This window comes from Lichenostomus cassidix, unplaced genomic scaffold, assembly GCF_008360975.1.
Source record: "Lichenostomus cassidix isolate B80296 unplaced genomic scaffold, HeHo_3.0 HiC_scaffold_786, whole genome shotgun sequence".
Lineage (NCBI taxonomy): Eukaryota > Metazoa > Chordata > Aves > Passeriformes > Meliphagidae > Lichenostomus > Lichenostomus cassidix.
The window spans coordinates 6,135-30,999 of NW_028147511.1; the positions used below are offsets into that span (position 1 = coordinate 6,135).

At 55.9% G+C, this 24,865-nt stretch overlaps 3 protein-coding genes and 1 pseudogene across 3 annotated transcripts; all 4 read right to left on the reverse strand.

The window, feature by feature from the left end:
* Positions 1 to 1,049: 1,049 nt before the first annotated feature.
* LOC146422256 (protocadherin alpha-2 pseudogene) lies at positions 1,050 to 5,565 on the reverse strand (annotated as a pseudogene).
* Positions 5,566 to 8,593: 3,028 nt separating this feature from the next.
* Positions 8,594 to 14,919, reverse strand: LOC146422257 (protocadherin alpha-2-like). Its single transcript, XM_085046687.1, has 2 exons — positions 12,339 to 14,919; positions 8,594 to 12,234 (listed from the first exon to the last, which is right to left on the reverse strand). The coding sequence occupies exon 2, from the start codon at positions 11,195 to 11,197 to the stop codon at positions 8,594 to 8,596; it is 2,604 nt and encodes an 867-aa protein (XP_084902813.1). The 5' UTR covers positions 11,198 to 12,234; positions 12,339 to 14,919.
* Positions 14,920 to 15,653: 734 nt separating this feature from the next.
* Positions 15,654 to 18,685, reverse strand: LOC146422258 (protocadherin alpha-3-like). Its single transcript, XM_085046688.1, has one exon. The coding sequence runs from the start codon at positions 18,222 to 18,224 to the stop codon at positions 15,654 to 15,656; it is 2,571 nt and encodes an 856-aa protein (XP_084902814.1). The 5' UTR covers positions 18,225 to 18,685.
* A 1,236-nt stretch (positions 18,686 to 19,921) lies between these two features.
* Positions 19,922 to 24,798, reverse strand: LOC146422259 (protocadherin alpha-2-like). The gene has a single exon (XM_085046686.1). It carries the CDS (start codon positions 24,591 to 24,593, stop codon positions 21,792 to 21,794), a length of 2,802 nt encoding a protein of 933 aa, XP_084902812.1. The 5' UTR covers positions 24,594 to 24,798; the 3' UTR covers positions 19,922 to 21,791.
* Positions 24,799 to 24,865: the final 67 nt, after the last annotated feature.

Below are 24,865 nucleotides of genomic sequence, written 5' to 3' on the forward strand. Positions count from 1 at the left end.
AAGATATGCAGAACTTCTGGGTGTCCTGAGAGGGTCCCAAAAGAGTAGCACTCTGTGGTGGGACCCTTCTTGAGATGTTTTACTGTAATTGCCTATCTGGTACCCTGGGAACTGGGATCTCCACAGATAAGCAGATATTCTCTATTTTCTCCACAAAGACGTATTCAAAACCTCACCTCCCTCCACGCCTAGCTCAAAGAATATATGGAGTGCTGCAAGTCCACTCTGTGATTCTTTCACTTTTTCCACATGCCTGTACCTTTTGTACCTTTTCAGCAATTTCAAACACAAACCGAGCTCTTAAAGGTTCCATGATTACCGTTAGGAACAGTTCTGATCCCACTCCCCCCCCACCATCTTCTTCAAGAAAATTACACCATAAACTGAAGCACAAGTGCACTCAAAATGTCAATTGTGTGGGAGAATATCTGCAATAGAAAACCAGAGCTGGGCTGCTCTGTAGATGAAGAGGTTTGGTGTGTACATCCAGACACCAGAATGAGCCATGTGTGATAACACGACACACCATCTCTACCCAGACTGATGGTGCATGAGCACAAGGAGAAGAAGGGCACAAGATGACACCCACCCCCTAAACTGCCCTTAAAAATTGTGTCTGAAGAGGAGCACAGACCCACCATAGCAACAGCGGTGGAAGCTGTTTTAAATGCCCTACAATGCACATGGATAATATGCTGAAGTGTTACCCTCCCACAACAACTTTCCCAAAGCAGCTGCAAAAATGTGCCCCGTTTACATGTTACCAACTCTTATCCAACACATTCCACATGTCAGGCCACTGGAATCACAAGAAACTGTCTCTGATGGGAGATATGCATAACCTCAAAGCACTTTGTGGCCATTTCTTTACCACATAGTATCTCAAGATCCAGAAAGCCTGCAACTTCTGACCCTTGGAACTTGGGAAAGGATCCTGGTGAAAAACATTCTGTGCCCATCCTGCTTCCTGCTTGCCTCTAAGCATCCTCTATTCCTCAGTTTCCAACAGTTATTATCCAGAAAAGGACATCATTCCCATTCCTTCTTATGACATGACCCATTGTCTTACAAATGATTTCAAGTTCCCTCCAATGCTCAAACTCACCTTTCACATCAGGACATAGCCAGGCCCTACTTAGTGTCACTGCCACATTCACCTCTGCGAAAAGGCACAATTTCCTTTCCTACTTCAGGGGTCAATTTGACTTTTGCTTCCCTTCCCAGCAATGAGAGCACTGTAAAACCTACAGAGATGGTATCACAGACATGGTCTGGCAGACTCTGCAGCTGTTCCTTGAGGTCTGGTAGTGTAACAGACCTGAGAACACTATTTGCTGTACAGGTCATGTTGGGACTGCTCTCATGGCAATAGAAACAGATGTCATGCTGAGAGAGACCAAGCAATGCACTGGTGAACACACCAATCCAGTGGATATCTACTGTGTAGAAGAAATCGGTTGTAGGATTTTTTGCTGCCATTGTTCTTGTTTAGAAGACAATTTACAGGGAAACTTTAAAGGTGTTCCAAATGTAAACATTGAAAAAATCATGTCAAAAAAAGGTTAGTGTCCATAAAGCCACCTGTTCAGCCAGAAATGCAACTTGACAACTACAGGTGACAAAAAACTGGGTGGGAAACAAAACATAAAAAGACCACAAAGCCTTCCCAGTTTTCATAATGACATGAAAACAGAAGTCCACATATTCATGTTGACTTGCATCTCCTGTAAAGGACAAACGATGGAAGATGAGGGCAGAGAAGAAACCACATGTGATACCACCACGGTCAGCAGTCAGCAAAGGCTGTGATGAGATACACATGGCCTGGCACACTGTCACCACCACAGCCTGCCCTGCACAGCTTCAGCAAGCCAGTGTGGAGAACCTACACAAGCAAGACGAAACCTACACAAACCTACAGCAAGCGGGAGAGGTCCCTTCATAATGAAAACCTCGAGGCATCAGAGGACAGCTCTCATCTCAAAAGGCAATGATTTCATTCTAGAGCAGAACAATACATATCCACATCAGCAAATCAGAGGGGCGTATCCCAAGGCGCCTCCAGCAAACCGTTACCCTGCAAGGAAGAGGCAGCAGACACAAATGTGCAATTAACACACTTAAGCACCCGCCAAGAGCCCACCGCTGTCAGGTCGAGGTGCAGAGGCCGGCTAATAGCAGAAGCAACGCAGGAAACGACAGAGAATGGGCAATGGGGGAGAGAATAAATAGAGGCGAGCAAGGCATTAACACTGACCGTGTCCAGGAGAGCAGAAGGCTCCGGCTGCGTGTCTTTGGCCGCGGGGCCGGGCGGCGGCGGAGGGAAGTTGGGGCTGAAAACCATCAGGTCGCTCTTGCCCGCGCCGTCCGCCACGCACAGGCTGCGGCTGTGGCGCTGCGAGTACGACCAGCTGCCCACCTCGCTGGCGCACACGAGCGTCGTGGGCCCGGGCCCCGAGAGCACGGCCGCTCGCGGCGCCCAGCGCGACGCCCCGTACAGCACCACGGCCAGCAGGAACAGGCTCGACACGGCGCAGATGGCCACCACCAGCCACACGTTCGTCGCCGCACTCGCCGCACCGGAGCCGCTCTCCGCGCCCGCCGCAGGACGCAGCCCCGACAGCGACGAAGACGACGACGATCCCGCGGCCAGCGCCGCCTCGGCGGCCTCCACGAGCGACACGCTGAGCGTGGCCGTGGCCGAGCGCGCCGGCTCGCCGTGGTCGCGCACCACGATCACCAGCCTCTGGCGAGGGCCGTCCGCCTCCTCCAGCGCCCGCGCCGTGCTCACCTCGCCGCTGTAGAGCCCCACGCGGAACGGGCCCTTGCCCCGCGGCTCCCACAGCTCGTAGCGCAGCCACGCGTTGTAGCCCGAGTCGGCGTCCACCGCGCGGATCTTCGCCACCACCTGCCCCGCCGGCGCCCCCCACGCCGCCCACGCCCACAGCGTGCCCGACACCGACCCCGACCCCGCTCCCACTGCCGAAGCCGCCAACGCAGCCTCGGCCGCCACAGCACCCGCCTCCGGCCCCGAGCCCGCGGGCGGCAGCAGCGCCGGCGCATTGTCGTTCTCGTCCAGCACGAACAGCTGCACCGTGGCGTTGCCGCACAGCGGCGGCTCCCCCGCGTCCACCGCACGCACCTCGAACTGCAGCACCTGCAGCTCCTCGAAGTCCAAGGGCTGCAGCGCCCACAGACGCCCGCTCTCCGCGTCCACCGACACGTAGCTCGACGCCGGACGCCACCCGATGCCCGCGCCGACCCCCGACGACGCCGACGAGGAGCCCGCCGCCCCGACCACGCCGCCCTCCCACACCGAGTAGCTGACGCGCCCGTTGCCCGCCTCGTCCGGGTCCCGCGCCCACAGCCGCGCCAGCTCCGCGCCCGCCGCGTTGTTCTCCCGCGCCAGCACCGTGTACACCGCCTGCGCGAACGCCGGCGCGTTGTCGTTCACGTCCGACACCGGCACGCGCACGCCGCGGCTGGCGCGCAGCGGCGGCGCCCCGCCGTCCTCCGCACGCACCTCCACCTCGTACTCCGACACCCGCTCCCGGTCCAGCGCCTCGCGCAGCACCAGCGAGTACGAGCCCGCGAACGTCGCCTCCAGACCGAACGGCGACGCCGGCCACACCCAGCACCGCACGCGACCGTTCGCCCCCGAGTCCCGGTCCGACACGCTCAGCAGAGCCACCACCGTCCCCACCGATGCGTCTTCCGGCACCGGCACCGACAGCGACGTCACCCACACCTCCGGCGCGTTGTCGTTCACGTCCAGCACTTCCAGTTCCACGCTGCAGTGACCCGAGAGCGGAGGTGTCCCTTGGTCTCTCGCTTCAATACGAAAATCAAATACATTGACTTCTTCGAAGTCCAGGGCTTCTGTGAGGTGAATCTCTCCTGTCTTCGGATTGATTGAAATCACATCTCTTCCACTCGGGGGAATGAAGTTGGTCGCACTGTAGGTTAATTCGCTATTACTTCCTTCGTCCACATCAGTGGCGTTCACACGTGCTACCAGTGTCCCCACAGCAGCGCTCTCTGGCAGCTGAACTTTATACACGGACTGGTCGAAATGGGGAGGGTTGTCGTTAGTATCCAGCACCGAGATCACCAGTTCCATTGTACCCGTCAGAGACGGCCGCCCACCGTCAGTGGCGGTCAGCACCAAATGGTGAACAGGAATCGTCTCGCGGTCCAGAGGTTTAGTTAGTACAAGATCGGGTACAAGATTACGCGCATTCGGTTTTTGTAAATCCAGAGAGAAATGCTCGCTGGGGCTGAGTGTATAGGAGAGCTGAGCGTTCGCTCCGATATCTGCATCCGACGCGCCCTCCAGCGGGAAACGAGACCCGGGCAGAGTGGTGAATTCAGCGATGCTGAGGTTTTTTCGGGCGGCGGGGAAGATGGGGGCATTGTCGTTGATGTCGGTGACCTCCAGCTCCACGTGGAAGACGCGCAGCGGCCGCTCCACCAGCACCTCCAGCCGCAGCGCGCACGGCGCGCTCTTGCCGCAAAGCTCCTCCCGGTCCAGCCGCGAGCTCACCAGCAGCGCGCCGCTCGCCCCGCTCACCTCCACGCTCGCCCGCCGGCCCTGCGCCACCAGCCGCAGCCGCCGCGCCTCCGCCTCGCCCGCCTCCAGGCCCAGGTCCTGCGCCAGACGCCCCACCACCGTGCCGGCCTTGGCTTCCTCCGGCACCGTGTAGCGCACCTGCCCGCCCGCCAGCGCCCAGGCCGCCTGCAGCACCAGCACCCGCACCACCAACGGACAACAACGCTCCCCCATCGCCGCCGCTGCTTTCGCTGATGCGTCTGGCCCCCGCCCGGGCCCCGCACGGCTCCCCGCAGCCTCCCGGACGCACCGGCTCTGCTGCCCGGCCCGCGCCGCCCCCCCGCGCTCACAGCCGGGCTCTCCGCCGCACCGGGGCGGAGCCGCTGAGATGCCGAGATGCCGTTCCTGAGCCTGCAGCGACACCGTGCGCTGCTCTGCCGTCTTACCGGCTCCGTGACAGCGCCCGTGCCTGAGCCCCATCATGGCCATCTCCTCTGCCGTATTTTTCAACCGTGCTCCTCTTTATTTTTCCATTTTTCTTTTTCCTAATCGCTTGCTCTTTCAAATACTTCTTCATTTCTTCTCCCTCGTTCTTCGTTTGGCTTTCTTCTTTTAGTTTCCTTTGTTCGTTCAATTCGTTTTCACTATTTTTCCTTTCTTTTCTTTTTCCTCCCTTTCCCCTTCTATTTACACTTTCCCCATTGCTCCTCCGTCTTTTTCGTCTTTGTTGTCTTCCGTGCCTTGGTCCATTCTTCACGTCATTTCCATTTCTCTTTTCATCCTACTCATAATTATTAACTCTGGTGTCATCTCATCAGTTTCATCCAGCGTAGGGAAGCAGATCAACGAAGTCAAAAGAGCCATAAATTTTAATTAGAGGGCAGTATCGCTGGAGCCAGGTTCTCTCAACAATGCGGAGGTCTCAGGGACCAATTGCACTCTGCGTCTAGAGGTAAGGCCGGTGCTTGCTGCTAATGTTCCTTCCTTCCTTCCTTCCTTCCTTCCTTCCTCCCTCCCTCCCTCCCTCCCTCCCTCCCTCCCTCATTCCTTATTTCCTTCTCCCTTTCCTTTTTTCCTTTACCTCATTTCTGTGAAGGGTTATAGCATCATATGTCAGAGAAGAGCTCTCCTACCTCAAAACAGAATCTACCACACTCAAGCCCCACACACTTGCTCATCTGTGGTTACTTGGACACCAGGCTCCAAAGAACACATACTCAAACCCACAAGAGCCAAATGACAAATCCTACAAGAATGCTGAAAAAACAATCACAGTTTCCAAGTACTCTTCCTGTATCTCAGTGAAGAGTTATTCTTCTGCCTCATCTTTCACTTGCACAATGAATCTCAAGCTCTTGCTTTTCCTTCCATTCAGGCATGTACTGTCACAATAACACACCTAGAACCTTGGTATTCAAGGGTATGATTCCCCGTCCAATGCTTCTGCTTTGTCAGCATGAGCAACCTGACACCCAGCCTGACTGAACCCATGAAGGTAACACTTCGACATTTTCACTAAGAACATCTCCTTGACTCCCAACACAGCCACTTCATGAAATGGATTGTGTTCCCTCCACCATTCCCACTGGCTGCCACACACTCAGGCTGTGTCTGGAAGCAGCAGGAAAAGAACACGTGCAGACAGTGGTGCTGTGCTCATCCAACAGAGTCAACATCCAGTCAATGCAACATAAAGATGCCACAACTGAAAAGCAGTAAAAGTACATCTATCCCTCAGACCCTTCCACTTTAGGTGTGAGTGACTTACCTGTAGCATCACTGAATTGTTCTTTGGAAAATTATATATTTTGAGGACAGGAGAACTGATTTTAAATTATACTTTTAATTAACATTATCAGTGTCTCTAAGCAAGCTGGACACATGAAAATGATTCGTGTTCTGCAGAAACTGGACAGTGTGCCGTGCCCCTTATGCACTTTTTATCACAGAAGCAGCAAGAAGGAGACTTGAAAGCTAAGGACATTCTCTCAAAGTGAAACATAGCTCAGGAGAGCAGAATAGACATCCCTCACGCTGGTGGGAAATGGTCCAAACACCTGACACCAGACAGATGTCAAAATTAAGCAGTCTGCATCTTATCCACTTTTATCAACACCATGCATATGTGAGAGAACACAAAACACAAGAATGGGCCAGTTTGCTGAAAGGAGAGAAAAAACACCAAAGGATCACACTCTTCCCCTTCTTTCCCTTCCAAGCACAGAGATAACCAAGGAGAGGTTCAGAAATGGTTCAGCAGCACCATCCAGATTTTGAAAAGCTTCTCTTTGTGTAAAAATATTCCAAATCAAAAGCCAGTAATTGAAGGCAAGCATAGCAGATATGCTCCAAACAGCAATACCATGAAGAACAACAGCACCATAAGATATGCAGAAGTTCTGGAGATCCTGACAGGATTCCAGACAAGCAGCATTGTGTGTTGTTATTCGCCCTAAGGTTTTCTACAGAAATCGTCTGCATCATGCCATGGGAAATGGCATCTCCACATCTAAGGAACATACTCGACTTTTTCCCCAATGATGCAGACCACATTCTACCCAGGACCTCCATTCCCATCAGTCTAGACTGTCCTCTACTCATGGTCATTCTCCTTGTGAGGCATGTCCAGATCCTACTCAGTGCCACTTGTGGGACCACTGCCAGAATACTCAGAGATTGCTTCACCTCACCATCATCCACCAGCTGTAAACCCCACGCTGAGCATGACCCAGGCCTTTGCACATCCTCATCTTCCCTCATGATCAGCACTAGGAGCATATGGAGGAGTGCACAGCCACCCACTGTCTAGTAAACAGACTCCCCAGGTCTGTGATCTTCACCCTGAATATTTTTGCCTTTTCAGCAATCTCATCAGGAAATACAACTGAGTTGTACATTAGAGATGTTCGAGATTCTGCGATTAGACTCTGTGCTCTGATCCCAGTCCACACGGGTTTTATTATTCAAGAGTACCACACCAAATGCTTACACACAAGAGCAAAAAGGATATCAAATGTGTGGGAGAATTTCTACCACAGAACAACAGCGCTGTGCTGCCGTGCAGCGTTTAACATGCACGTACACGTATCTCAACACCATGATAACAATTCAACACCCACCGCTAAAATGGCTACCTATGCACGTTAAAACTAGGGGAAGTTGCATTGGGCAACCCAAGGACAGGAGGCGGCACTTAACCTTGCTTAATTTCATACAATTGCATTTCACTTTATGGCTTGTCCAGATCCCTCAATCGGCTTTTGAAATTACGTGGCATTTCATGGAAATTTTGCAAGAACTTCAAACAGGCCAGTGCTTTTCAAGCCACTTCTTAGTTTAGGAACACAAATCCACAACCGGGGGAACACGGGCTGCAGAAAAAGAAATTTCCCCTTTGTAATACTTACCTTGGGGCACACTCTTTCCCCTTTGTAACACTTCTCACGGGGCATATTCATCTGCCTGAAACCTTATGCTACTAAGCAATGCAAGAAGATACCTCGAAAAATGAACATAGCAAAAGTCCCTACTGCCTTTCCTACTTTCTTAATGACTCCGTTGAATAAATCAAAATGTGAGTTTTTCCCTTGAAGTCCCAATTGCCATCTTGCATGAAATCCCTTGCAGCGGGATAAGAAAGGAGAGAGATTTCGAAACTAATCCAGACTAACTCCAACAAATTTGGCATACAGGGAAGTAAAATCGTACGTAGTGCCTCGGAAATTATAACCACCACAGCCTGTGTGTCTTTGCACCCTTTTAACAAACTCGGGTGGAAATGCTACACGCAAGAAAGAAAGAGCATTGTCTGCAAAAAATGACACCACCGGACATCGCTTATCGTAATCGGCAATGATACCATTCAAAGAGAAAACCAAAAATCCCGGAAGGCAAAACACACCGTCCGGCCGTAAATGATTCGAGGGACCATAAAATATGTTTCCCACAAGGGACAAGTGCAAATGACTCATTGACAACGTAAAGCACCCGCCAAGCAACCACTGACGTAAGGGCTGTGGAGACACAGCCGGGTACAAAGTAGCGTTAGCCCACTGGGAGGGTCATAAGGGACAGAGAGGGAGGGAGTGAAAAAGTAGAGACGGGCAAGGGAGGGCCACTGACCGTGTCCAGGAGAGCAGAAGGCTCCGGCTGCGTGTCCTTGGCCGCGGGGCCGGGCGGCGGCGGAGGGAAGTTGGGGCTGAAAACCATCAGGTCGCTCTTGCCCGCGCCGTCCGCCACGCACAGGCTGCGGCTGTGGCGCTGCGAGTACGACCAGCTGCCCACCTCGCTGGCGCACACGAGCGTCGTGGGCCCGGGCCCCGAGAGCACGGCCGCCCGCGGCGCCCAGCGCGACGCCCCGTACAGCACCACGGCCAGCAGGAACAGGCTCGACACGGCGCAGATGGCCACCACCAGCCACACGTTCGTCGCCGCACTCGCCGCACCGGAGCCGCTCTCCGCGCCCGCCGCCGGACGCAGCCCCGACAGCGACGACGACGACGACGATCCCGCGGCCAGCGCCGCCTCGGCGGCCTCCACGAGCGACACGCTGAGCGTGGCCGTGGCCGAGCGCGCCGGCTCGCCGTGGTCGCGCACCACGATCACCAGCCTCTGGCGAGGGCCGTCCGCCTCCTCCAGCGCCCGCGCCGTGCTCACCTCGCCGCTGTACAGCCCCACGCGGAACGGGCCCTTGCCCCGCGGCTCCCACAGCTCGTAGCGCAGCCACGCGTTGTAGCCCGAGTCGGCGTCCACCGCGCGGATCTTCGCCACCACCTGCCCCGCCGGCGCCCCCCACGCCGCCCACGCCCACAGCGTGCCCGACACCGACCCCGGCCCCGCTCCCACTGCCGAAGCCGCCAACGCAGCCTCGGCCGCCACGGCGCCCGCCTCCGGCCCCGAGCCCGCGGGCGGCAGCAGCGCCGGCGCGTTGTCGTTCTCGTCCAGCACGAACAGCTGCACCGTGGCGTTGCCGCACAGCGGCGGCTCCCCCGCGTCCACCGCACGCACCTCGAACTGCAGCACCTGCAGCTCCTCGAAGTCCAAGGGCTGCAGCGCCCACAGACGCCCGCTCTCCGCGTCCACCGACACGTAGCTCGACGCCGGACGCCACCCAACGCCTGCGCCGACCCCCGACGCCGACGAGGAGGAGGAGCCCGCCGCCCCGACCACGCCGCCCTCCCACACCGAGTAGCTGACGCGCCCGTTGCCCGCCTCGTCCGGGTCCCGCGCCCACAGCCGCGCCAGCTCCGCGCCCGCCGCGTTGTTCTCCCGCGCCAGCACCGTGTACACCGCCTGCGCGAACGCCGGCGCGTTGTCGTTCACGTCCGACACCGGCACGCGCACGCCGCGCCTGGCGCGCAGCGGCGGCGCCCCGCCGTCCTCCGCACGCACCTCCACCTCGTACTCCGACACCCGCTCCCGGTCCAGCGCCTCGCGCAGCACCAGCGAGTACGAGCCCGCGAACGTCGCCTCCAGACCGAACGGCGACGCCGGCCACACCCAGCACCGCACGCGACCGTTCGCCCCCGAGTCCCGGTCCGACACGCTCAGCAGAGCCACCACCGTCCCCACCGACGCGTCCTCCGGCACCGGCACCGACAGCGACGTCACCCACACCTCCGGCGCGTTGTCGTTCACATCCAACACCTCCAACACCACCTTGCAGTGACCTGACAGCGGGGGTGTCCCTTTATCTGTTGCCTCGATTTGTATCTCATATGAACGGATGTCTTCATAGTCCAGGGCGCCCGCCAGACGGATCTCGCCGGTCTTAGCATTTAAAAGGAAAAGGTTTAATCCCTTTTCAGGAAAAGTATTGCTCACACTGAATGTCAGTTCACTATTGCTTCCCAAATCCGGATCCGTAGCATTCACACACGCCACCAGCGTCCCCTCTTCCGTGTTTTCCCGCAGCTGCACTTTATACACAGACTGATTGAATTGTGGGGCGTTGTCGTTTGCATCCAGCACTGAAATCACCAGCTGCACCGTCCCTGTCAACGGCGGCCGGCCACCGTCAGTCGCCGTCAGCACCAACCTGTGCACAGGAATCGTCTCGCGGTCCAGTGGCTTCCTGAGCACCAGAAATAAGGATTCTCGGTATTCCTCACTTTGTTGCAAATCCAGAGAGAAATGCTCGCTGAGGCTGAGCGTATAGGAGAGCTGAGCGTTCGATCCGATATCTGCATCCGACGCGCCCTCCAGCGGGAAACGAGACCCCATCACCGATGATTCCGCGATCGTGAGATTTTTTCGGGTGGCGGGGAAGATGGGGGCATTGTCGTTGATGTCGGTGACCTCCAGCTCCACGTGGAAGACGCGCAGCGGCCGCTCCACCAGCACCTCCAGCCGCAGCGCGCACGGCGCGCTCTTGCCGCACAGCTCCTCCCGGTCGAGCCGCGAGCTCACCAGCAGCGCGCCGCTCGCCCCGCTCACCTCCACGCTCGCCCGCCGGCCCTGCGCCACCAGCCGCAGCCGCCGCGCCTCCGCCTCGCCCGCCTCCAGGCCCAGGTCCTGCGCCAGACGCCCCACCACCGTGCCGGCCTTGGCTTCCTCCGGCACCGAGTAGCGCACCTGCCCGCCCGCCAGCGCCCAGGCCGCCTGCAGCACCAGCACCCGCACCACCAACGGACAACAACGCTCGCCCATCGCCGCCGCCGCCGCTGCTGTCGCTGCTGTCCGGCCTCCGCCCGGGCCCCGCACGGCTCCCCGCCGCCGCCCGGACGCACCGGCTCTGCTGCCCGGCCCGCGCCGCCCCCCCGCGCTCACAGCCGGGCTCTCCGCCGCACCGGGGCGGAGCCGCTGAGATGCCGAGACGCCGTTCCTGAGCCTGCAGCGACACCGTGCGCTGCTCTGCGGCCTCACACGCTCCGCTACACAGCCGGCGCGCTGCTTCGTCACGGCTATCTCTTCTCCGCTCTCTTGAGCCCCTGCCACTTCTTCAGCTTAATACTTGGTCTTTTTCCATTGCTTTCTTCTTTATCTCTTCTGGTAACTCTCGAGTTCCTTCCAGCGCCGCAGTGACGGGGAATACAAGGAGGATTTACCAACACTCCGGCGCCCCAACCAGCGCCGGAGCGCGTAGTATTCTAGTCCAGACGGAGGCTGTTTGGAACCAGCTCCGACCAGCAATTAGAGATAAGATCGCTGCGTACTGCCCATCTCATTCCTGGTTTTTTGTTTTTCTTTTTCTTTTTCTAATTCGTCTTTTTCATCTTCCATTCCTAATTATCTTCTTGTGTCATTCGTTCTTAGCATCTTCACTCTATTTTTCTTTCTCATCTTTCCTTTTTCTTTTTTCTCCTTTCTTGCCTTCCACCCTTGCTATGTATGGTTCTAATGTCGGTGACATGCCAGTAAACTCATTTGTTGTTGCTCCCTTTATCATTCCTTTCTCTACTTTTCTTCATTCTCTTTTTTTCCTCTTTCTCTCCTTCTTTCCTTGCATTCACCTTGCTTCCAATTTTCTTCCATTGCCATCCTCTCTTCACTTTTCCATTACCAAGAAGCTTTTACTGTGCCTACAACATGCTCGACTTGATGTAGGGACATGTTCTTTGTAAGATCATCCTCTTCCGTTCTGTCATCCATCTCTTCAGAGAAGTATCAACATATCTGCTTTCTTCCTGTCCGTGCACCTGCAATTTCCTGTCCTTTCAACATTCAACTCTTCAGCCTCCAGCCCTCTCAGAGATCCAGCAATAGCACAGCAAGGCAATCAGATGGCAAAGAACAGCCCTTCTGCATCAGAATACGTTCCACCACACTCTGACACAACAGCTGAAGCCACAGCTACTGAGAAACATGTGCAGAGAGGCCTGAAAGACTCCAAACAACTCACGGGAGTTTTTCGTTCAGGAACACAAAACTATCACAGCCCAGCATGACAATCCTCCACAAAGACATAAAAACACACTAGGCAACCACAACTCCTGAGCACTCTTCAATGTATCTCGATCATTCCTGACTCGTTTTCCACCGGCAAGATGAACGTCAAGTTTATGCCTGCTCTTTAAGGCAAGAACGCACTGCCACAATTAACACACCCAGGACCTCAGTGTCTACGAGCATTAGTCCCCACAGAAAACCTCCCACTCATCAGCATGATGCACTTGTCACACAGTAAAAAAAAATCCACCGAGGTAGCACCATGGTATTGTCATTAAGAACCTGTGGGACTCCCAACACAGTCACTCCATGAAAGTTATTGTAGTACCTCCTCCATTCTTGCTGGCCGCCACCCACTCACCTGTGCCTGGAAGCTGCAGGGAAAGTATGACAGCAAACAATGGTGCTTTGTTTGTCTGATAGTGTCAACATTCTGACGATTCAACATACAGATGCCACAACTGAACAGGAGCTAAAGAACACCTCTCTCAGACACATCCACTTTAGGTGAGTGACTTACCTGCATGACTGATTCCTTCTTCAGAAAAGAAACATCATCCGGGGAGGGAAATTGGTTTTAAAAGGATATTTGCCCTTAATATTATCAGTGTTTTCGAGGAAGCTGGAACAAAAAAATTCACTTAAGTTCTGCAAAAACTGAACAGAGTGCAGTGCCCATTATACATTTCTATCACAGGGGAGGAAGGAAGCACACGTGTAAGCTACAGAGGATTCTCTCAAAATTAAACTTAGCTCAGGCAGAAAAGGCCATTCACTACACTGATGGGAAATCATTCAACATCTGACACCTGACAGCTGCCAAAAATCAGCAGTCTGTATTTTATCCACCATCTTCAACACATTGCCAACATGACAGGGAAAAAAAAAAAGAAAATACTACAAAAGTTGAAAGGTTGGGCAGGTTTGATCAAAGAGGAGGAAAGAAAAGCAAAATGTTCCATTCCACTTAGTTTTGGCAACATCTTGAATATAAGACAAATCCTTCCCCTCTGTAGCAAGAGCACAGGGCAGATGTCTTCACAAGGAGTAACACCAGAAAGAACAACAGTGCCCTAAGATATGCAGAACTTCTGGGTGTCCTGAGAGGATCCTAGGAGCATAGCACTATGTGCTGGGACCCTTCTGGAGATATTCTACTGTAATTGTCTATCTACTGCACTAGGAACTGGGATCTCCACTGCTCAGCAAATATTCTCTATTTTCTTCCTCAAAGAGGTATTCAAAACTTCACCATTCCTCATGCCTAGCTCAAAGAATATTTGGAGTGATGCAAGTCCGCTCCATGACTCTTTGACTTTTTCCACATGCTGGGATGCTTTGTACCATTTCAGCAATTTCAAACACAAACCGAGTTCATAAATGTTCCGTGATTACAGTTAGGAACAGTTCTGATCCCACTCCCCGCAGGTTTTCTCCTTAAAGATACCACACCATAAACTGAAGCACAAGTGCACTCAAAATGTCAATTGTGTGGGAGAATATCTGCAATAGAAAACCAGACCTGGGCTGCTCTCTAGATGAAGAGGTTTGGCGTGTACAGACACCAGAATGAGCCATGTGTGATAACAGGACACACCATCGCTACCCAGACTGATGGTGCATGAGCACAAGAAGGAGAAAAACAACACAAGATTACACCAACCCCAGCAGCTGCCCTTAAAAATTGTGTCAAGAGGAACAGAGACCCACCATGGAAACAGCTGTGGAAGCTGGTATAAATGTCCTAGAATACACACAGACAGTAGGTTGTAGCACTACACTCCCACATTTCCCAAAGCAACAAAAATGTTGATCAGTCTGAATGTTACCAACTCTTATCCAACACATTCCACGTCAGGCCACTGGAAGCACAAGAGACTCTCTCTGATGGGAGATATGCATAACCTCAAAAGACTTTGTGGCCATTTCAATATCATGTATTATCTCAAGATCCAGGAAGGCCTGCAACTTCCGAGCCTTAAAACTAGGGAGAGGATCCTGGGAAAAAACACTCTGTGCCCATCCTGCTTCCTGCTTTCCTCTAAGCATCCTCCATTCTTCACTCTGCAATATTTATTCTCCAGAAAAGGACATCATGCCTCTTCTTGTCCTCCTATGATATGACCCATTGTCTTAAAAATTATTTCAGGTTCTCTCAGACAAGTCCTCCCAGTGCTCAACCTCACCTTTCGCATCAGGACATAGCCAGGCCCTACTTAGTGTCACTGCCACATTCACCTCTGTGAAAAGGCACAATTTCCTTTCCTACTTCAGGGGTCAATTTGACTTTTGCTTCCCTTCCCAGCAAGGAGAGCACTGTAAACCCCACAGAGATGGCATCACAGACGTGGTCTGGCAGACTCTGCAGCTGTTCCTCGAGGTCTGGTAGTGTAACAGACCTGAGAACACTGTTTGCTGTAGAGGTCATGTTGGGACTGCTCTCATGGCACCAGACACTGATGTCATGCTGAGAGAGACCAAGCAATGCACTGATGAATACACCAATGCAGTGGATATCTACTGTGTAGAAGAAAAGGATTTACAGGGAAACTTTGAAGGTGTTCCAAATATAAATATTGAAAAAAAAAACCATGTCAAAAAAAGATTAGTGTCCATCAAGGAAACTGTTCAGCCAGCAAAGCAAATTAAAAAGACAGCTAAAAAAAACTGGGCAGGCAACCAAATACGAAAACACCACAAAGCCTTCCCAGTTGTCATAACGACATGAAAACTGAAATCCAAATTTTCACCTTGCCTTGCATCTCTCGTAGAGAACAAATGGCAGAAGATGAAGAAAGAGAAGAACCTCATGTGATACCATCACAGTCAGCAGTCAGCAAAAGCAATGAGGCAGTACACAGTGTCTGGGGGACTGTCACCATCACAGCCTGTCTTGTACCGCTTCAGTAAGCTCGGAGGAAAAATGCACACACCCGCAAGCAATAGCATTGTCTCAACAAGTGAAACCTCGACGCTTCAAAGGAAAACTCTAACCGCAATCAGCTATGATTCCATTGTAGGGCAGAAAAATTCATATCCACAGCAGCAAATTTTAGGTGCAGAAACCAAAGTATTATTGCCATACCGTTATGGTGGCAGGAGTCGGAGGGCTACTACAAGGCAGCAGATGTAAAGGTGCAATTAACATACTTAAGCACCCGCCAAGCACCCACCGCACTCAGGAGGAAGCGGAGCCCGGCTAAATAGCAGAACAGGCTCAGAAGGCGAGAGAGATGGGGAAAGGAGGGGGAGAAGTAGAGTCGAGCAAGGCAGTGCCACTGACCGTGTCCAGGAGAGCAGACGGCTCCGGCTGCGTGTCCTTGGCCGCGGGGCCGGGCGGCGGCGGAGGGAAGTTGGGGCTGAAAACCATCAGGTCGCTCTTGCCCGCGCCGTCCGCCACGCACAGGCTGCGGCTGTGGCGCTGCGAGTACGACCAGCTGCCCACCTCGCTGGCGCACACGAGCGTCGTGGGCCCGGGCCCCGAGAGCACGGCCGCCCGCGGCGCCCAGCGCGACGCCCCGTACAGCACCACGGCCAGCAGGAACAGGCTCGACACGGCGCAGATGGCCACCACCAGCCACACGTTCGTCGCCGCACTCGCCGCACCGGAGCCGCTCTCCGCGCCCGCCGCCGGACGCAGCCCCGACAGCGACGACGACGATCCCGCGGCCAGCGCCGCCTCGGCGGCCTCCACGAGCGACACGCTGAGCGTGGCCGTGGCCGAGCGCGCCGGCTCGCCGTGGTCGCGCACCACGATCACCAGCCTCTGGCGAGGGCCGTCCGCCTCCTCCAGCGCCCGCGCCGTGCTCACCTCGCCGCTGTAGAGCCCCACGCGGAACGGGCCCTTGCCCCGCGGCTCCCACAGCTCGTAGCGCAGCCACGCGTTGTAGCCCGAATCCGCGTCCACCGCGCGGATCTTCGCCACCACCTGTCCCGCCGGCGCCCCCCACGCCGCCCACGCCCACAGCGTGCCCGACACCGACCCCGCTCCCGCCGAAGCCGCCAACGCAGCCTCGGCCGCCACGGCGCCCGCCTCCGGCCCCGAGCCCGCGGGCGGCAGCAGCGCCGGCGCGTTGTCGTTCTCGTCCAGCACGAACAGCTGCACCGTGGTGTTGCCGCACAGCGGCGGCTCCCCCGCGTCCACCGCACGCACCTCGAACTGCAGCACCTGCAGCTCCTCGAAGTCCAAGGGCTGCAGCGCCCACAGACGCCCGCTCTCCGCGTCCACCGACACGTAGCTCGACGCCGGGCGCCACCCGACGCTCGCGCCGACCCCCGACGACGACGAGGCCGCCGCCCCGACCACGCCGCCCTCCCACACCGAGTAGCTGACGCGCCCGTTGCCCGCCTCGTCCGGGTCCCGCGCCCACAGCCGCGCCAGCTCCGCGCCCGCCGCGTTGTTCTCCCGCGCCAGCACCGTGTACACCGCCTGCGCGAACGCCGGCGCGTTGTCGTTCACGTCCGACACCGGCACGCGCACGCCGCGGCTGGCGCGCAGCGGCGGCGCCCCGCCGTCCTCCGCACGCACCTCCACCTCGTACTCCGACACCCGCTCCCGGTCCAGCGCCTCGCGCAGCACCAGCGAGTACGAGCCCGCGAACGTCGCCTCCAGACCGAACGGCGACGCCGGCCACACCCAGCACCGCACGCGACCGTTCGCCCCCGAGTCCCGGTCCGACACGCTCAGCACAGCCACCACGGTCCCCAACGACGCGTCCTCCGGCACCGGCACCGACAGCGACGTCACCCACACCTCCGGCGCGTTATCGTTTACGTCCAGCACCTCCACCAACAATTTGCAGTGACCCGATAGTGGGGGGTTTCCGTGATCGGTTGCATCCACTTGGAGACGATATAGACCAATATCTTCGAAATCTAAATCATTTTTGAGACGAATCTCTCCGCTCTTTTTGTCGATCCCGAAAACGTCTCTTCCATCCTGAGGAAACAAGATCTCGAGGGAATACGAGATATTCCCGTTTGACCCTTCATCGAAATCTGTGGCATTTATTCTCATGACTAACGTGCCGCGTTCTGTATTTTCTGGCAGCTGCACTTTATACACCGACTGGTTGAAACGGGGCGCGTTGTCGTTGGCGTCCAACACCGAGATCACCAGCTCCATTGTCCCCGTCAGAGACGGCCGACCACCGTCAATCGCCGTCAGCACCAACCGGTGCACAGGAATCGTCTCGCGGTCCAGTGGCTTTCTCAGCACCAGAAATAAGGACTCGCCGTCCTCCTCCGTTTTTTGCACGTCCAGAGAGAAATGCTCGCTGGGGCTGAGTGTGTACGAGAGCTGAGCATTCGCTCCAATATCTGCATCTGACGCGCCCTCCAGTGGGAAACGAGACCCCGGCATTGTAGATAACTCTGCGATGCTGAGGTTTTTTCGGGTGGCGGGGAAGATGGGGGCATTGTCGTTGATGTCGGTGACCTCCAGCTCCACGTGGAAGACGCGCAGCGGCCGCTCCACCAGCACCTCCAGCCGCAGCGCGCACGGCGCGCTCTTGCCGCACAGCTCCTCCCGGTCCAGCCGCGAGCTCACCAGCAGCGCGCCGCTCGCCCCGCTCACCTCCACGCTCGCCCGCCGGCCCTGCGCCACCAGCCGCAGCCGCCGCGCCTCCGCCTCGCCCGCCTCCAGGCCCAGGTCCTGCGCCAGACGCCCCACCACCGTGCCGGCCTTGGCTTCCTCCGGCACCGAGTAGCGCACCTGCCCGCCCGCCAGCGCCCAGGCCGCCTGCAGCATCAGCACCCGCACCGCCAACGGACAACAACGCTCGCCCATCGCCGCTCACGCTTCCGCCGCTATCGCTGATGCTTCTGGCCCCCGCCCGGGCCCCACACGGCTCCCCGCCGCCGCCCGGACGCACCGGCTCTGCTGCCCGGCCCGCGCCGCCCCCCCAGCGCTCACAGCCGGGCTCTCCGCCGCACCGGGGCGGAGTCGCTGAGATGCCGAGACTCTGTTCCTGAGCCTGCAGCGACACCGTGCGCTGCTCCGCAGCCTCACAATCCCGCGCCTCCACTTAGTCATGGTCATCTCCTCTGCCGCGTTTTTCAACCGTACTCCACTTTATTTTTCCTATTTCTTTTTCCTAATCGCTTGTTGTTGCAAATAATTCTTCATTTCTTCTCCCATTGTCTTCGTTTTACTTCCTTCTATTAGCTTCCTTTCCTCGTTCCTTTAACATTTGATATTTTTCCTTTCCCTTCTCTTTTCTCCTTTTCCCCCTCTTTTTACTCTTTTCCCTTTCCTCCTTCTCTGTCTTTTTCTTCTTGGTTCTTCCGTGCCTTGGCCCATTCTTCACCTACATACCATTTCTCTTTTCATCCTCCTCATAATCATTAACTCTGGTGCCAACTCATCAGTTTCATCCAGCGTAGGAAAGCAGATCATCAAAATCAGAGCCATAAATGTTAATTAGAGGGCAGTATCGCTGGAGCGTGGCTCTCTAACCAATGCAGAGGTCTCAGGGACCAATTGCACTCTGCGTCTAGAGGTAAGGCCGGTGCTTGCTGCTTCCTTCCTTCCTTCCTTCCTTAATTCCTTAATTCCTTGTCTCCTTCCCCCCCTCCCCGTCCTTTTTTCCCCCTCCCTTTCCTTTTCTCCTTTACCTCCTTTCTGTGACGAGTGATAGCATCATATAGCGGAGAAGAGCTCTCCTACATCAAAACAGAAGATACCAAACTCAAGCCCCACACACTTGCTCATCTGTGGTTACTTGGACACCAGGCTCCAAAGATACTCAAACCCACAAGAGCCAAATGCCAAATCCTTCAAGAATGCTGAAAAAGCAACCACAGCTTCCAAGAACTCTTCCAGTATCTCAGCGAAGAGTTATTCTTCTGCCTCATCTTTCACTTGCACAATGAATCTCAAGCTCTTGCTTTCCCTTCCAGGCAGGCATGTACTGTCACAATAACACACCTTAGAACTTCAGTATCCACGGGCATGATTCCCCACCAAATGCTTCTGCTTCATCACCACGAGCAACCTGACACCCAGCCTGACTGAAACCATGAAGGTAACACCACGACATTTTCACTAAGAACATCTTGACTCCCAACACAGCCACTACACGAAATAGATTGTGTTCCCCCCTCCATCCCTGCTGGCTGTCACACACTCATGCTGTGCCTGGAAGCAGCAGGAAAAGAACACGTGCAGACAGTGGTGCTGTGCTCATCCAATAGAGACAACATTCAGTCAATCCAACATACAGATGCCACAACTGAAAAGCAGTAAAAGTACATCTATCCCTCAGATTCATCCACTTTAGGTATGAGTGACTTACCTGTAGCATCACTGATTTGTTCTTTGGAAAATTAAATATTTTGAGGACAGGAGAACTGATTTTAAATTATACTTTTAGTTAACATTATCAGTGTTTGTGAGCAAGCTGGACGCATGAAAATGATTCGTGTTCTGCAGAAACTGGACAGTATGCACTTTTTATCACAGAAGAAGCAAGAAGGAGACTGGAAAGCTAAGGACATTCTCTCAAAGGGAAACTTAGCTCAGAAGAGCAGAATAGACATCCCTCACGCTATTGGGAAATGGTCCAAACACCTGAAACCTGACAGATGTCAAAATTAAGCATTCTGCATCTTATCCACTTTTATCAATACCATGCATATGTGAGAGAAAGAAAACAAAACACAAGAATGGGCAAGTTTGGTGAAAGGAGAGAAAAACCACCAAAGAATCACTCTTCCCCTTCTTTCCCTTCCAAGCACAGAGATAACCAAGAAGAGGTTAAGAAATCGTTCAGCAGCACCATCCAGATTTTGAAAAGCTTCTCTTTGTGTAACAACATTCCAAATCAAAAGCAAGTAATTGAAGGCAAGCATAGCAGATATGTTCCAAACAGCAATACAATGAAGAACAACAGCACTATAAGATATGCAGAAGTTCTGGAGATCCTGACAGGATTCTAGAATAGCAGCATTATGTGCTGTTATTCTTCCTAAGGTTTTCTACAGAAATCTTCTATGTCGTGCCATGGGAAGTGGCATCTCCACATCTAAGGAAACATACTAGACTTTTTCCCCGATGATGCAGACCATATTCTACCCAGGACCTCCATTCCCATCAGTCCAGACTGTCCTCTACTCATGGTCACTCTCCTTGTGAGGCATGTCCAGATCCTTCTCAGTGCCACTTGTAGGACCACTGCCAGAATACTCAGACATCACTCAACCTTAACATCATGCTCCAGCTGTAAACCCCACATTGAGCATGACCCAAGCTTTTGCACATCCTCATCTTCCCTCATGATCAGCACTAGGAGCATATGGAGGAGTGCACAGCCACCCACTGTCTAGTAAACAGACTCCTCAGGTCTGTGATCTTCACCCTGAATATTTTTGCCTTTTCAGCAATCTCATATAGAAATACAACCGAGTTGTACATTAGAGCTGTTCGAGATTCTGTGATTAGAGCTGTGAGCTCCGGTCCCAGTCCACACGGGTTTTATTATTCAAGAGTACCACACCAAATGTTTACACACAAGAGCAAAAAGGATATCAAATGTGTGGGAGAATTTCTACCACAGAACAACAGCGCTGTGCTGCCGTGCAGCGTTTAACATGCACGTACAAGTATCTTAACACTATTATATCACTTCAACACCCCACCGCTAAAATGGCTACCCATGCATGTTAAAACTAGGGGAAGTTGCATTGGGCAACCCAAGGACAGGAGGCGGCATTTAACCTTGCTCAATTTCATACAATTGCATTTGAATTTATGGCTTGTCCAGATCCCTCAGTCGGCTTTTGAATTTACGTGGCATTTCATGGGAATTTTGCAAGAACTTCAAACAGGCCAGTGCTTTTCAAGCTACTTCTTAGTTTAGGAACACAAATCCACAACCGGGGGAACACGGGCTGCAGAAAAAGAAGTTTCGCCTTTGTAATATTTACCTTGGGGAAAACTCTTTCCCCTTTGTAACACTTCTCACGGGGCATATTCATCTGCCTGAAACCTTATGCTACTAAGCAATGCAAGAAGATACCTCGAAAAATGAACATAGCAAAAGTCCCTACTGCCTTTCTTACTTTCTTAATGACTCCGTTGAATAAATCAAAATGTGAGCTTTTCCCTTGAAGTCCCAATTGCCATCTTGCATGAAATCCCTTGCAGCGGGATAAGAAAGGAGAGAGATTTCAAAACTAATCCAGATTAACTCCAAGAAATTTGGCATACAGGGAAGTAAAATCGTACATAGTGCCTCGGAAATTATAACCACCACAGCCTGTGTGTCTTTGCACCCCTTTAACAAGCTCAGGTGGAAATGCTACACACGAGAAACCAAGAGCATTGTCTGCAAAAAATGACACCACCGGACATCTCTTATAGCAATCGGTAATGATTCCATTCAAAGAGTAAACCAAAAATCCCGGAAGGCAAAAAACCCCGGCCGACCGTAAATGATTCGAGGGACCATAAAATATGTTTCCCACAAGGGACAAGTGCAAATGACTCAGTGACAACGTAAAGCACCCGCCAAGCAACCACTGACCTAAGGGCTGTGGGGACACAGCCGGGTACAAAGTAGCGATAGTCCACGGGGAGGGTGATAAGGGACAGAGAGGGAGGGAGAGAAAAAGTAGAGACGGGCAAGGGAGGGCCACTGACCGTGTCCAGGAGAGCAGACGGCTCCGGCTGCGTGTCCTTGGCCGCGGGGCCGGGCGGCGGAGGGAAGTTGGGGCTGAAAACCATGAGGTCGCTCTTGCCCGCGCCGTCCGCCACGCACAGGCTGCGGCTGTGGCGCTGCGAGTACGACCAGCTGCCCACCTCGCTGGCGCACACGAGCGTCGTGGGCCCGGGCCCCGAGAGCACGGCCGCCCGCGGCGCCCAGCGCGACGCCCCGTACAGCACCACGGCCAGCAGGAACAGGCTCGACACGGCGCAGATGGCCACCACCAGCCACACGTTCGTCGCCGCACTCGCCGCACCGGAGCCGCTCTCCGCGCCCGCCGCCGGACGCAGCCCCGACAGCGATGACGACGACGATCCCGCGGCCAGCGCCGCCTCGGCGGCCTCCACGAGCGACACGCTGAGCGTGGCCGTGGCCGAGCGCGCCGGCTCGCCGTGGTCACGCACCACGATCACCAGCCTCTGGCGAGGGCCGTCCGCCTCCTCCAGCGCCCGCGCCGTGCTCACCTCGCCGCTGTAGAGCCCCACGCGGAACGGGCCCTTGCCCCGCGGCTCCCACAGCTCGTAGCGCAGCCACGCGTTGTAGCCCGAGTCGGCGTCCACCGCGCGGATCTTCGCCACCACCTGCCCCGCCGGCGCCCCCCACGCCGCCCACGCCCACAGCGTGCCCGACACTGACCCCGGCCCCGCTCCCACTGCCGCCGCCAACGCAGCCTCGGCCGCCACGGCGCCCGCCTCCGGCCCCGAGCCCGCGGGCGGCAGCAGCGCCGGCGCGTTGTCGTTCTCGTCCAGCACGAACAGCTGCACCGTGGCGTTGCCACACAGCGGCGGCTCCCCCGCGTCCACCGCACGCACCTCGAACTGCAGCACCTGCAGCTCCTCGAAGTCCAAGGGCTGCAGCGCCCACAGACGCCCGCTCTCCGCGTCCACCGACACGTAGCTCGACGCCGGACGCCACCCGACGCCCGCGCCGACCCCCGATGACGAGGCCGAGGAGCCCGCCGCCCCGACCACGCCTCCCTCCCACACCGAGTAGCTGACGCGCCCGTTGCCCGCCTCGTCCGGGTCCCGCGCCCACAGCCGCGCCAGCTCCGCGCCCGCCGCGTTGTTCTCCCGCGCCAGCACCGTGTACACCGCCTGCGCGAACGCCGGCGCGTTGTCGTTCACGTCCGACACCGGCACGCGCACGCCGCGGCTGGCGCGCAGCGGCGGCGCCCCGCCGTCCTCCGCACGCACCTCCACCTCGTACTCCGACACCCGCTCCCGGTCCAGCGCCTCGCGCAGCACCAGCGAGTACGAGCCCGCGAACGTCGCCTCCAGACCGAACGGCGACGCCGGCCACACCCAGCACCGCACGCGACCGTTCGCCCCCGAGTCCCGGTCCGACACGCTCAGCAGAGCCACCACCGTCCCCACCGACGCGTCCTCCGGCACCGGCACCGACAGCGACGTAACCCACACCTCCGGCGCGTTGTCGTTCACGTCCAGCACCTCCAGCTCCACTCGGCAGTGACCAGACAATGGGGGCCAACCTTTGTCCCGCGCTTCAATCTCCAGGTCGTATGCCTGAACGTTCTCGAAATCCAGTTCACCGGAAGTCCGTATTTCCCCGGATTTTTTGTCAATCTTGAAAAGTTCCTGAATTTTGGGAGAAATTGTGTCAGCAAACGAATAATACAACTCCCCGTTGCTTCCCTCATCTTTGTCTGTTGCTGTCAGCTGGAAAAACACAGTTCCCGGGGCTGTATTTTCCGGCAGCTGTACTTTATACACCGACTGGTTGAATTGGGGCGCGTTGTCATTCGCATCAAGCACCGAGATCATCAGCTCCATAGTGCCAGTTAGAGACGGCTGCCCGCCATCACTCGCCGTAAGGACCAACCGGTGCACAGGAACCGTCTCGCGGTCTAAAGGTTTTGTGAGTACCAGAAACAGGGACTTGCTACGAGAGTTACTGTTTTCTTCCTGAATTCTAAAATGCTCGCTGGGGCTGAGTGTATAGGAGAGCTGCGCGTTCGATCCGATATCTGCATCCGAAGCGCCCTCCAGTGGGAAACGAGACCCCGGCAGGGTGTTCAGTTCCGCGATGGTGAGGTTTTTCCGGGCGGCGGGGAAGATGGGGGCATTGTCGTTGATGTCGGTGACCTCCAGCTCCACGTGGAAGACGCGCAGCGGCCGCTCCACCAGCACCTCCAGCCGCAGCGCGCACGGCGCGCTCTTGCCGCACAGCTCCTCCCGGTCCAGCCGCGAGCTCACCAGCAGCGCGCCGCTCGCCCCGCTCACCTCCACGCTCGCCCGCCGGCCCTGCGCCACCAGCCGCAGCCGCCGCGCCTCCGCCTCGCCCGCCTCCAGGCCCAGGTCCTGCGCCAGACGCCCCACCACCGTGCCGGCCTTGGCTTCCTCCGGCACCGAGTAGCGCACCTGCCCGCCCGCCAGCGCCCAGGCCGCCTGCAGCACCAGCACCCGCACCACCAGCGGACAACAACACTCGCCCATCGCCGCCGCTGCTGTGGCTGCCGGGCCTTCGGTCTCCGCCCGGGCCCCACACGGCTCCCCGCCGCCGCCCGGACGCACCGGCTCTGCTGCCCGGCCCGCGCCGCCCCCCCGCGCTCACAGCCGGGCTCTCCGCCGCACCGGGGCGGAGCCGCTGAGATGCCGAGATGCCGTTCCTGAGCCTGCAGCGACACCGTGCGCTGCTCTGCCGTCTTACCAGCTCCGTGACACCGCCCGTGCCTGCGCCCCATCATGGCCATCTCCTCTGCCGTAAC